Consider the following 14315-nt stretch of genomic DNA (forward strand, 5'->3'; position numbering starts at 1 on the left):
TGTGATACACGTGTACAACAAGATATTGAGGTTATTTCCTCTCTTCAGGGCTGGGTTGCGTTGGGTTGGGTTTGCTGTGGGGTTATGGCTCATGCAAAGAGAAGAGCATGTTGCAGGCGTGACTGGTTGCTCAAGTGTTGCATCACGCACAAATATTGCACAAGTCCACTTGACCAGCGCCTGAGTGAATGTGAGTTGTGGTATTTATCATTGACCAGCAGGGCTTGCCCTTTATTTTTTCCGACAGTAGCCCGCTGGGCTAGTAAATTGTGATTTTTACTAGCCCGCAGAGATTTGTACTAGCCCGTGAAATGTGTAAAAAAACAATGAAAGCAGTTGTTCATGGTTGGCTAGAAATCACTGCCGCTGGTAGTGAAGTCAGGATATTCTTCCTCCTCGCTGTCACATCATTAGTCTTGGTCCACCAAGACATTTCTATCAACCGCTATTACATTGGGTGATTGCGGGTCGTGGGTAGACTGGTTCCTGTTCCCTACTCACTCACCAGGCATGATTGTCCAATGAGGGGCTTGCGATCAGTGGTATGAGGAAGTCACTTACAAACCGGATTGCACCAGTCTATGGAAGTAGTATCGGTTTTTGGTATCTGGTTCCCAGTACGAATTGTATGTTAATTATATTGGTCATGTATAGGGGTCACTGACTACTGGAGAAACTATCGTTGATGCTGATGATAGGTACTAAGTACAATGTACATGTACATTGTCCCAGCACACAATACGGGATTCGAACATGTGCATATTTTAACTAGCATGCTGGGCAAGTTGGGAAGGGGTTTTTACTAGCCTGCAGCCGTTTTTACTAACCATTGTATCCCGGGCTAGCGTTAAGGTCGAGCCCTGACCAGTGCTCATGTGGAATAAATACAGTCCTGGACATAATGAAAAAAGTCTTTTCAGGAAATACAAATTGCTCTATCTGGTCCACTCTCGAGAATCACTGATGGATACATTCCATGCATGCAAAGCACACTACTGTATGTGTCATTTATTTTCACATGGATACATGTGTACACAATATCAGTAGTGCTGAAACATTCCATCCTAATAATCAAAGAGCCAGTAACACTGAGTGTGAGTTGCTACGATGTGTGTAACACAATCATGTGTCTTTATTGTAACTTTATTGGTGTGCTGGAGCATCGTGCTCCCTACTACTACGTCCCCCTTTTAAAAAAAAAAATAATGACCATGATTGTCCCTTGAAAGTGTGGAGGCATATTTCTGCACTACATATGCATTACAAAACTGGTCATTTGGCTTGGTTTCGTATGTGGTTGTGCAATACCAATGTCATAAACAGAAAGTGTTAAATTAAGGTTATCAGTATCACTAAAAAAGGATATTACTTTTATCCAATACTGGGCTTTTTTGGGGGTTGTTTGTGCTTTTCACTTTTCAACCTACTTGGTTATTTCTCTTTCCAAGGAGATGTTTTTTTCAAACAAAAGCAAAATAAACAAAAATGTCCTTTTTTTTTTAGATAATATAGAGAATTCTTTGTAAAATGTAAAGAACAGAAAAGGTTTCTTTTTCAAAAAAAAAAGGTACATGCAAAACTGTCTTTCTTTTTGGTGAATCAAGCTCTTTTTTGTTATTAATTTTACGTTTGAAAGTTCTTTTTTTTGGTCACATTGAACTTGGAAAGTGTACAACAGTCAGTAAGAGTTTAAAGTGTTCTCTGCAAATAGAGCATCATGGTACATAGTCTTTGAGGTATTTTGCTTTGTGACCAAACGTCCCGATCACGTTTTGGTAGGTTCACATGAGTCTGGCTTAGAGTTCTGCTTTTGGTCCTGCGTGGTTTTGTCCTTGGGTGTGTCTGGTTTCCTGTGTGGGGTTTGAAGGGTCTGATTTTCTCAGAGGCAGATTTCTCCGATGTCTGCACAGTTTCTGTTTAACGTGCACTTGGCTGCTTGGGGTGGTTGACTGCATCAGTGGGTTTTCTGCCGTTTTGCGCAGATGGACACAATTGCGCTGATATCTGCCAGTGGGGGTCTCCACAATGTACGATCGCTCGTCAAGTCTACGTACAACTGATGCTTTTCCCATCCCTTCTGTCCGTGGATGAGAGGCTGCATGCCAACTGTGTCTCCCTCTTCAAGTGGGGGAAGGGTCATAGCCGATTTGTTGTAGTTGTCTGCTTGTCTCTCTACACGTTGTTTCAAGCGATTGTGTTCATCTATGACTTTGGGCTTCAGTAGATTTGCTGTTGTCAGGAGCAAGGTTCTTGTGCGTCGATTCATGAGTCTCTGTGCTGAACTGAATGTGAGTCCCTGTGTTGGTGTATTATGGTTGTCCAAGAGTGCCTTGTAGGGATCGGTGTGTGATTTTGCACTCTCCATAAGGAGGTGTTTTGCTGTCTTCCGGGGACTCCGGAATCAGAGACGTATGGTTTATATGCATGGCCGGGGCCTCCGAACTCAGACAAAGGAAACAGGGCCCTGTAACAAAAGACCGTACTCCGAACAAAAGACCAGGCTGCTGGGAATTATCGACATTTTTCACTCTCAAAAGTGGTGATAATCCAGCCTTGTTTTGAAACCGTATACCAGGGTTTGGGGCATTGAGAGCAAGCGGATTACCACCGGGACAAAAGTGCGCCACCACCGCAGCGATGAGCCACACAGCACCGCTGCACGCTAATCTGGCCCTTATTGAAAAGAGGTCAGTAGTGCACTGAGCCAGGTTCGTGAACAAAAGAAAGTTACATAACACCGCACAATCTGGGCTCTTTTTACAAGGCTGCAGGCCTGGCTGAAATACTCGGGCGTCAATGAAGGTATTTGTCAACTTAGAATAGTGCCTAAAGATTACTTCGTGCGGCTATGAACGACCGTTAAATGAAATGATGAATTTTTGAAGAATTTTGAAAACGGAAAAAATGATAGTCATGCTGGCCCAGCATCATCAACATTGAAAAATGCCCCGGCATGAAGTGGTTAACTGTTGATTCGGCTTTCCTGTTGGCCTTGCTGTTTCCTGGGCTGCTGCAGAGGTGCTCAACATCCCACTCCTTAGAGAACTGGCTAAAGAGTGTGGAAATAAATTGGGGGCCGTTGTCACTGATGAGTTGAGTAGGAGTACCATAGCGAGCGAAATGGCCTATGAGTTTCCGGATGACGGTTGCACTGCTTGTATCTGGAAGGTGATCGACCTCCCAAAAGTTGCTGTAGTAATCTACTGAGATCAGGTAGTTGTTACCATTGAGGGAAAACAGATTGGTGCCAACTCTTTCCCATGGTCTGGATGGGACTTCATGGGAAATCAGGCTCTCCTTTTGTTGTCGTGTTTCCATTGAGTGACAAACATCACAAGTACTGATGAAGTGTTTTATCTCACTGTTCATTCCTGGCCAGAACAAACTCAGGCGTTCTCTTCTCAGGCATCCATCTGTGCCCAAGTGCGATGAGTGGATTTTGTGCTTCTTGTCTTTTCGCAATGTTTGTGGTATGACGACTCTGTCGCCTCTGAAAATCATACCATCCTGGATCGCTAACTCATCACGATAGCTGTGGTATGGTTTTAGCTGCTCTGGAAGGGAGTTCCGCTCATCCGGCCAGCCCTCAGCGATGGTGTGCTTCAAGAGCTGAAGAGTGTCGTCTTTTGCTGTTTCACATTGGATCTGTGACAGGCACTCCTCACAGATAGGTAAGTAGGACACCATGTTGATTTCCTCAAAGCTGCTCTAGCTTTGGTCAGTGGGCTGGTCACCAACTGCGTGTTACAATGTGTCGGCAAGGTACATATGCTTGCCTTGGCAGTATGTGATGTCAAAGTCATACAGTACTTTTGCAGGTGAAGGAGCATTCCTTGAAGTTGCTTAGGTGCCTTCATAAGAGGTTTCTTTGCGATCATCTCAAGTGGCTTGTGATCACTGACCGCTCTGGTGAACCTCCCGAAGGTGTACTGATGGAAAACCACTGCTAGCATCTCTTTCTCTATTGAGGCATAGCATGATTCAGTGTCTGTTATGGCTCTGCTTGCATACGCTATTGGGCGTCCCTTCTGCAGAAGTGCTGCGCCAAGGCCGACGCCACTTGCATCACACTGCACAGTAAGTTCCTCTTTTGGATTGTAGAATGCCAAGATGAATGCATCTGTTACCATCTTTTTGACCTTGGCAAAGGCAGTTGCCTGCGTACAAGACCATTCCCATGCAAAGTCTGGTTTTGTCAGCTGTCAAATTGGCTCCAGGGTTTCGGACAGCCCAGGTAAGAATTTGGCCAGACAGTTCGCGAATCCTACTAGCCTTTGCACCTCTTGCACATTTGCGGGTGCAGGCATGGTGATCACAGTTGATACCTTTGCTGGGTTGGGTTTGAGCTCTTCACTGGTGATCATGTGGCCCAGAAACAGTATTTCACTCACGGGAAACACTGATTTGTCCCTGTTGAGCTTGATGATCTGGTCAGAGCATCGCTGAAGTAGCTTTTCAAGCTTAGCATCATGATCTGTGACTCCTTCTTGTTGGGTTCCACCTGTCCCATAGACCAGAATGTCATCGGCCACACAAATCACTCCTGCCAATCCATCAAGCGCCTGGTGTAGCCTCCGCTGAAATATCTCTGAAGAAACACATTTGCCAAAGGGCAAACGGCACCAGTGGTAACGTCCAAAGGGCATGTTAAACTTGGTCAAAATGCTTGAAGCTTCATCTAGCTTCAGTTGCCAAAATGCTGAGCTCATGTCTAATTTGCTAAATACCTTGGCATGGGCCAGGTCAGGCAGGATGTCTTTGTTGACTGGCAACTGATAGTGTTCACATTTCAGTGCTTTGTTCAGTGGGCGAGGGTCGATGCATGTTCGGAGTGCACCGTTCTTCTTTTCAGCAACCACTAATTGGCTGACCCACTGTGTTGGCTCATGCACTGCTGTAATGACTCCATTTTTCTCCAGTGATTTTTTTCCCCCACGTCTTACATATCTGACCATATGCTGGGCACTGTCGTCTGTCCCTTGGATGTGATTGGCCACAAAACTTGCACGTTTTTATGCCTTTTGAGCGTTTGGCTGCCCCTTGCTTATTTCTGACTGGGCTTTTGTTTTCTGGCTAGCCCTCTTTTTCCTTTCTTTGACTCTGTACACTGTCTGTGCTTCGCCATTTGCTTGATTGGCATCTGTGCTTGGGTCTTGGTCAGCTGTGAATGCCTTGAGCTGAGACTCGGCTGTTTCCATGCTTCTGCATATGTCTATGCATGTGGCAAGAGTCAGGTTACGCTCTTGAAGAAGTTTTCGTGTGTCAGTCACGAATCCCAAGCACAATTTTGTCACGGAGCAATCTGCTCAATATGCATTCACAAAAGTTGCATGTTTTTGCAAGGGATCGAAGATTGGCCAAGAACATGAAGAAAGTTTCAAAGGTCTCGCCCTGTTCTTGCTGTCGCTTGTTGAACAGGTACACACTGTAGCGCTCATATGTCTCATTCACTTCTCCGATTGCATATCTGTCGAAAGCTACGATTATCTTATCCAAATCTCTGCTGTCATTGTCGTCAGAGAACGTGAAGCTGTTGTATATCACTAGTCCTTGTGGCCCGATTGCGTTAAGAAACAAGGCTGTGCCGTAGTCTGGGGTCTGTTTGTGGAGATGTGTAACAACACTGTAGTTGCTCCACATCTGCTTCCATGTCTTCCACTTGTCTATGACCCCTTTGGCGACTTGCAAGGGCGGCGGTGGGCGAATACCACTCACCGGTGTGGGGCTGTTCACTGCTGCGCTGACCCGTTCATGGTTCCATGCACTGTTGCTTCTGTGGTTGTTACTGTGTTCATCGGCACCCAAACTGTCCGTATCTGCCCGCGTCTGCGAGTCTGAGGCGGCCTTTTGTGATCCATTCTGTCCACTAGGCATTTCTGGTCACACTCCTGTGTCGCACAAGACACTTCAGAGGATTCTACAACGTGAAAATTACGGAAAAATAGGTGCTGACCGCTGCCACCATGTAACACAATCATGTGTCTTAACAACGACGACGCATGCGCGTCACTTTATTGGTGTGCTTGAGCATCATGCTCCCTACTGCTATAATGTGATGGCTATTATTAGTCACCTCTGTGTTCATATGTAAAGCCAACATATGACGCATAAGGTTTTACTTAGCTGACATTAAATAATTGCCATTTAGAAACAAAAACAAAAGATTTCTGGTTGTATTTCTTACTTTAGGAACGCCCACGATTCCTGAATTTTTCTGTTTGATGAAAAGGCAGTTAACGTATCATGAATGGGAGGTCATACAAGCAGAAGACACAGAATGGAAACAGCTGGAGATGTTCTACAGATTCTGGGTAAGCTGCGATTCTAGTCAGTGTCTAATTTAATTCCATCAATAGCTTGAGAATGTGTTCTCCAACAGCTGAGGAATGAACATTATTGTAGTCCTTTGTAAAATGCATTTATGAAAACTGACACCCTTACAGTGATAAGCAAAATAGCTGAGGGTTGAAAAGGAAAGGACAGGTTATTGAATTGGAGCAGTACAGGAAATATCTTCAGCAGAATTTATAATGACTAACAGGCATTAATTACCTGGTTACTCAGTCTCTATGGACAGGGATTCTTCTAGGATTTAGAAAAGGGCTCAATCATCATACTGGCCTTTCTTTGTGTGCTCATTTTGCCTCACTGTTGACTATACAAGCCCAGTCCCCTTTCACACGTCACACAATGTGGCACTGAGGCAAGCTGTACGTACACAGAACATGGAAAGTTGTCAAAGCCATTTTTTTAAGAGTTTATTTTTAGTTTGCTTTGATTTCGTGTGAATACTATTTTAGTTATTTTTTCATGGAGCTTGCATGAATTCCTAGTGATTACGTGTAATTAATGTTAACGAGTTACGGAAATAGAAAACATTTAATTCACGTGAAGGATTTCAAAATGACAATAAATATGTAACCATTTCAAAAACCTCGGACATTTGATGTTTACCCCATTAATTGTGACCCCAAAATGAATAAAAATTTCCTGTGTTTCCCCGCCCACAATAAAATCTCCTTTTAGCCATTCGCACTCCCAGGCTGATTGGATGACGCCATCGCCAAAACGATGCATGTACAGTGTACATGTTCATACAGTACATGCAGTATTGCACACAATAGACCACCTTGTGTTTGATGTACATGTAGCTTGGCCCACGGGCAAACACTGACTCAGTTCAAGGTAGAAATTAAAGACACAGTCCTACTGTGTATTTCTTGAACTGAAACAGTGTTTGCCCTGTTTGAAATGGTTATGTATTCATTGTTATTTTGAAATACTTCAAGGGAACTAAATATTTTTCTGTTTCTGTAACCCTTGAAAGATGAAATCTGAAATGTATTACACACACAATTAACAACAACCCATGCTATACCATGCTGTTGGTACCCAAAGCATGTCATTAACAAAAGGCTGTGTATTTTTCATCTGGAGTTCTTGACCACGTTAACGACATGTAGTACTGAAAATCAATATAAAAAGAATGAGACAAACAAAGTGCAATGTGAGTTTTGTTGTATGGCCCTCTGATATTCAATACCTCTGAGGTCATCTTTCTGATTTTTGTCCTATTTGATGTTCATAATGAGTTTGGCGACTGTAATGCCATCATTTTGTTTTACATTCAGTGTTTGAAGGAAAGCTACATCAAGGCGATTGGTATTGGTTTGGGCCTTGACCTGCAGACAATAGAATTTCATCCAAAGACAAGGGCAGTACAACAGGGAATGGTCACCACAGACACAAAGTTCTATCTGAATGGAACACTGGATACCACATGGGACTTCCATGAATCAAAGTTGGATGACCTTCATTTTGTGTGTGTTGCCCTCAAGCGACCAAATGGGGTAAGTCATGACTTAAACTTAACAAAAAACCCCATTACTGCACTCTTTGTACGTTCATGGCCCTCACTTAGTTTGTGCACATGTGTACTGAATTCCATGAAAGCCAGAAGCCAGTAAAATGGCTCTTGACTCGGACAGGTGGACCCCAAAAGTAATCGATCAACATCAAGCTCAGATAAAGTTGTTTGCCCCTCATTTCCATACCGATTAGCATTTAAACACTCAAAGTCCCTTTTGCTAACTTGCGTACAATAAAAATCCATTTTCTGCCAAATTTTTGCCCGTCTTTCTTACATACCTTCAAAGTAACAGAGTCAGAAGTTGGAAGTGAAGCCAACATTTTAGAGGGGATTTTTTAAGTTTTGCCCAGTTTTCAGTGACATTTCTCTACTTGTGAAAGTGAGGAACATCATGAACGCTGTAATGAGAATGTATCATACCAGAAGGAAACCGTATGGATGAGAACGGAAAGTTTTTGTTAATTGGGCAATTTGACGTTGTTGTACGTATTAATGCAATAGACTAAAAGTAAACTCGTACCGAAATGCACTCGTATGCAGGTGTGTGTGCGTGCACGCCTATGCCATGCCCCAAATCCATACATCTCATTTTTGACCCGCTGTCGGTCACATGTCGGGCTGGCTGGGGCAGAAATTTGAATCCACATGAAAAACAAAGCGTATTTAAGACAAATGGCTCTCGATCTTAAAGAAATGAACTGATGGATGCAAAGTAAGGTGAAATACACGGAAAATGACGAAAATGGGTCCCAATGAAAAAAACGAAGTGAATTTCAAAAAGGTTTTCTGCCTAGAAGTAATAACCTTTTTTTGATCATAAGAGTTACTACTAGTCTTTTATGTGGCATCAAAGTTATTTGAAGGTAAACCTGGCAAAATTGTGAAAATTAGACACAAAGTTATCTAATAATAAATTGTTCATAATTATCATTTGTCAAAAAATGGATTTTTCCACTTCTTTGATTAGTTTCCAGAGATCTTTCTTATCAGACGCTATTAAATACCACCATTTGATAGATTCTCGGAAATTTATTCACACACGATGTCCTCAAGGGAAATGGCAGGACAAATCCCTCACTGGTATGCGTCATCTGCTGAACTCAAGTTTTCAGGCCGACGACCATACATGTATCATTGTATGTTACTATTGCACATGTGCGAATACACAGAGTAAATGCAAGCATAGTCTATGGGGACCCAACATATGTGACTCCACCCATGCCTTGTGTTTGCTGCCCTCTTTGGGCTTAATATTGTCAACTGTTACCAGCTGTCACAAGAGGGCAGCCTTTTTTCCTAGAAGCGTTTTCATGTTGGGGATCAACTTGACAAGTTGCACAAGGTGTTAGGAACACTGATAACATACTTTTTAACACACATTTTTAGGACTGTCATTGGTTGTTTGTGGAAGCCTGTACTTTCTGGAATATTTGTTGGGATCATGGATGGTCTTTTAATTCAATTGGTTAAAGTCAGTCCAGAAACTTCCTTAGAATTTTGAAGATTTTGCTTGATCATTTCTGGTAGGTGTGCCGTCTTTCCGTTTGTTGATGGGCTTTAATTGGAACCTGTACTATTGTTGGCTGGCAAACAAAGAAGGTCTATGGGACTTGACACAATGTAGTGCAGTTAGTTGGCAAATTGCAGGTACAGTGTTCAGGAGGTCGCAGGCAGAAATCCTGATTCTGTCAGTTGTATTTGTCAATGGGATATTGGTCAATTCTTGCATCATGCTTCACTGAATTCCTTCTGAAAGTGTGGCATTCAGCCAAAGCAAGTAGTTGCTATAAAATGTAAGTTCTCTCTATTGGCACATATATTTTGCTTTTAATTTGACAATGAATGTCTCGATGCATATTAACAGCAAATTATCATTCCAAGAAGTACACATGCTTAAGAAGTGCATGTACTTAAGTGCATTGCAAGAAAACAGAAATTTCAGAATTTAGCAATCATGTAATTTCAATGTAAAATTCCATCTCTGAATACTTTCCAGAGGACCTTTCACATTTTAACTGATGACCAAGCTTTAAAGGTCACAGTATAGTTAGTGTGTCACTGTATTGGCATGCATTTTTGTTACATGTTTCTGAAAACATGTAGTAAACACTTTGTTAACAGTTAAGGAGCAATTTTTAAGGCCTTGACTATATTGGAGTCCTGATCAGTGCATTTGAATGAAATCCTGTCCAAAACAAGCTGTGCTTAAAAGGCATAAAAGCTTTTTTGATAGCACTTCACAAAAACCACACTGAAGCTTTCTCGGTTTTTTAATTAGTCCCCCTCCACTTGAAAGCACCCACTACCACCATCAAGGTCACCAAGCTATGAAGACATTAAAAACCACTCTTCACATCTATCATCAATAACCTGATGCCATCGGGCCAATGTAATATTTCTCCTCCTATTCATGTTGAGGTTCATTCTTTGAACATGTGGCCATTAAAGGTGCAATACTGACCATTCACCTTGAAAGCAAGATTATACTTTCCTTTTTTTGCAGTGCGCCAGCTGGTTGTCATAAGCTATTAACAATATCCATTTTGTGGAAATGTCGGTCTTTTTTCCCTCAAGGTTTAAGCAGTTTAATAATTTTTCAGGAATCTGTACGTACGCTACTTGTCAAATTATTTGGTCTCATGTTGACATCTAATATATGGCATAATTAGGTGGCAGGTGGAAATAAGCAGTTTTCTAAGTGACGTCCTTTCATCAGTGAGATATAACCCAAAATGCCTAGTGGTACGTGTGTGATTATGATCAAATTGCTGTTGAGGTGGTTGGATGACAACAATTGGTCATCCACGACAAAATAATTTTGTGTGTGTGCCTGTGTGCTAGTCAAAAGCCTTTTAAAGGATTTCAAAAAAAAAAATTCCCATCCAAAGCATGATATGCATGTACATTTTTTCCCCGGTGTCCATATCATGACATTTTTGTCTTCATTGTTTACATTTTGCTGAAATTCAAATGCATCATTTTGAGGAAGAAGCATCGTAATTGAACTGAAATGGTGACATGGCTTATTTTCCAGCTTGAGATTTAGCTGTCACTGCAGGAGATCTAAGGTTTTGTAACAATAATTCACATCTTTCAACAACTTACATGACCTAATTTTCTAGTGTCAGTTTTTTGTGTGGGTCATTCCATATCAATTCAACACACTTTTGGATCAGACATCACAGATTGAAATGGAATTTGACATGCTCATTAGATTCCTTGAGAAACCCCTAGAACTAAAATTTTACATCAATGGATCAATTAGCTTTGGAGATACGGGTTAATGAACTAATATTGGTTAATTGACTCATTAGGTTTGCCTGCTTTGTTTGGACAACCCATGCATGTATCTCCTGAAGTAAAGCACTAACAGAGATAAATTTTACATCATGTTAAAGCACTTAAAATGACCTTCATTCATAAAGTAAAATCAAAATTACTCTATGTACCACCAAATATTATGCAAATATGACTTTTGACCTTGCTTTGCAAAATGTGTATATTCTAAATCTTGAATTTTTTTTAATTGTTAGCTTAAAGAGTACCTCTAATGAAAATATGGTTTCTCTGATTTTATCTGTTCAAAAAATATGGAAGCATCCAAAGCGAATGCAGAGTCATTTGTCTTCAGAGCTCAAAAGGGCTTTTTTCTGTTCATGCCCAAGATGTGAATTCTGAATGTAGATTGCGTCATTCTGAGAAAACACAGAAAACGAGGGAACTCTTGCCCTGTGTTCGTAGTGGATAAATCCCTTGTGCACGCCGAACAAAGGTCAAAGGTTTGTCCACTACGAACACAGGGCACGGGTTCTCCTCGTTTTCTTATCCCCTCAATTAGCAAAACTGACCAGTGGCCACAGCATGTGACCCTAAAAGAGCCAAATTATTCTGGACTTCCAGGGAGGGGGGATTCTGCTGCACCCCCCAAGCTCCACTCCCCCATGCTCAATTTGTTTGTTTTAAACTTGGCATGGATGTAGAAATGCTCATTATCAGTAACACCGTGAAGTTTCGATTCAAACTGACATATAGTAATGTTGTTAGCGGTGTGGCCATTTGAAGTTCAAGGCCTCATTTTTGTTATCGTAAGTGTATTGAATGCATCAGTGAAAAAGTATGTGTACGTCTCTCGCTGACCTGCCTCGGAAAACAGGTGCTGCATGAGAATGGCACGTGAACATTTCAGTTTCAAAAATTTGTTTAAAGATGACCAACAGAAGTTACTAAAAAATTATTGAAGGCTCAGTGCATGAAAAAAAGCACTGCGATGATAGGGAGGATGTCAAAGGGGTAGGAGGATTCCGACTCCCCCCTGCCTCTTTTAGGGTTTAGCTCGCCACTACCATAAAAACAGCGCTTGATACAACATTAAAATGTGGTAGTGACCAATGTCTCAAAGCCTCCAATTGAGGGGGTGAGAGGGATTACCTCAGAAGTCATGTCATGAATTGTACTTTGCACTGCTAGGCTAGCATGGTTTTACTGCTCACCGTACTATTCATAACACTGTATATGCACAGGTACATGTACATTGTACACATGTACATTTTGTTCATGTATAATGTACAATTCATAGGCCTATACATTTTCAGTTTTTGCTAAGATTCAAATGAACCTAACTAGAAAACCTGAAGAGTGCCCATTGTAAATTTTTTGGGAAATGTTGGTGACATCTTAAGCAAACAGTTTAAAAAAATCTTTTTGAAAAATACCCATTTTTGCAAATCAATGTCAAAGGTCATTTATTTGCATAGTTTTGCAGTGGTTTGACGTGGTATGATTTTATTTTAGAAATGAAGGCCATTTCAAGAGCTTTGAAATGATGTAAATTTTATCTCTGTTGGTGCTTTACTTCAGGACATATGGCTGTCCAAACATGGCAGGTCAACCTAATTTATCAAATGTTTGTTAACCCATATTTCAAAAACTAATTGACTGGTGGAGATTTTAGTTCTGGGGGTTTCTCTAGGATCCAGTCAGCACACCAAATGTGGTTTCAATCTGTGACGGTCAGATCCAAAAGCGTGTTGAATTGACACGGAATGATCTGTGTGCGTAAGGGTAAATTGCAGTTTAACACAGATGTAGAGTAGCATCTTAGTCTTAAAGCTGAAGTTCTTGTAGCAAGTAAAATATCACTGCGTATCAAAAGAAACCTTAGTGACAAAACCTTTTCACCACACTTGGGCCAGGTAAAAAGCAAGTAGAATCCGCCAGATAAACATACTTAATAATCAAACGCACTGTAGAAACTTGACAAATGTTGTAAAAATTGTTAAAACAAGTTTATCTCATAAACATAGAATTGGGGCAGAGGAATCATTCTTATTATTATTTATTATTATTATTATTATTATTTATTTCTAGTAATGACCTCAGGATTCCTCAAAAGTGCCCTAGGCACTGTAGCTCACAAGCCTGAAGAAACCTGTAGAGAGGAGACAATGAGAAGCATTTGTAGTTTTAGAGGTGGGAGGAAAACCCCAGAGATATATTCTGGGTAAAACCCACGGAATCAGGCAGGGACTGAAAACCCAATCCACATGTGGACTGGGCTAGGGTTCGAACCCAGACTGCAGAGGTGAAAGGCAAGGAAAGAACCACTACGTTAACCCGATTCCCCTCCCCTTATTAATGTGACCAGAACAAACATGGCATGAAAAATGTGGAAATGTATGTCCTTGTTCTGTGAATTGGCCCATATTCTCTCTCATCTCAGAAGCTGATGGCTTAATAGCTTGTAAAGTGGAATGTAAGTGAGGCATAAATCCTGTACTCTTTGGACGTCTGAAGTACTGTTGGTGACTGTAAATTGCAGTGTGCTTTCCTGATGCTTGATGGAAGTGCTCAATAATGGGACAACAATTATGTTTCAATTTCAATGGTTTACATGTTTGTACTTTTTTATACATATGCTGCTCAAGTGACATTTCATATAAATGTACACACAAATATATCAGTGGAAGATGTACTGTACATGTATCGGTACCTACCACAGTTTATCTTGTGCTTTGCAGAAGGGTACTCAGGCAATATTCTCTAACACAACTTGTATTGTACCATGCGATAGCTTGCTGAATTACAACTTTCTGCCAGGCAGCAGACGAGGTACTCCCAGTTCCAGAAAGAAAGTTCATGTTGTGGTTATTGACATACAGTACCCTCAGCAGTGAAGGGATCAGTACTCAGTCTACTACATCAAAGCTTGATATGATGTGTTAACACAGCCACCGAGCCACGTAGATTGTCAGTTGATGTATGTTCGGTTCAGTACCCAGTTAATTAGAAAGCCACCTGTCTATCTCAATAACACTTTTTAAGATTGGTTTATAGGGATGATATGGTTGATTCATTTTTGTAGTAGTTCTCAATAGAACCACTCATTAGTTTGTTCTTTGCCCTGCATATGGCCATTTTCCACGTTTTATTCTCGTTGGAAATAGCC

The 14315-nt window shown here is 41.3% G+C and overlaps 1 protein-coding gene across 7 annotated transcripts in view; it reads left to right on the forward strand.

The window, feature by feature from the left end:
- The window catches only part of aasdhppt (aminoadipate-semialdehyde dehydrogenase-phosphopantetheinyl transferase), a 120360-nt gene that overhangs the window by 1721 nt on the left and 104324 nt on the right, over window positions 1–14315 (forward strand). For all 7 annotated transcript variants that reach the window (XR_015424540.1, XR_015424541.1, XR_002598766.2 and 4 more), the window contains exons 4-5: window positions 6190–6311; window positions 7632–7850. Coding sequence is in view for 2 of the 7 variants with exons in the window: in XM_022243242.2 (XP_022098934.2) it covers window positions 6190–6311; window positions 7632–7850 (341 nt within the window). In the remaining 5 variants the exon portion in view is untranslated. The remainder of the gene's footprint in view (window positions 1–6189; window positions 6312–7631; window positions 7851–14315) is intronic.

The sequence above is a fragment of the Acanthaster planci genome, linkage group LG02, assembly GCF_054643075.1.
Source record: "Acanthaster planci isolate LZ-2023a linkage group LG02, COTS_SCS, whole genome shotgun sequence".
NCBI lineage: Eukaryota > Metazoa > Echinodermata > Asteroidea > Valvatida > Acanthasteridae > Acanthaster > Acanthaster planci.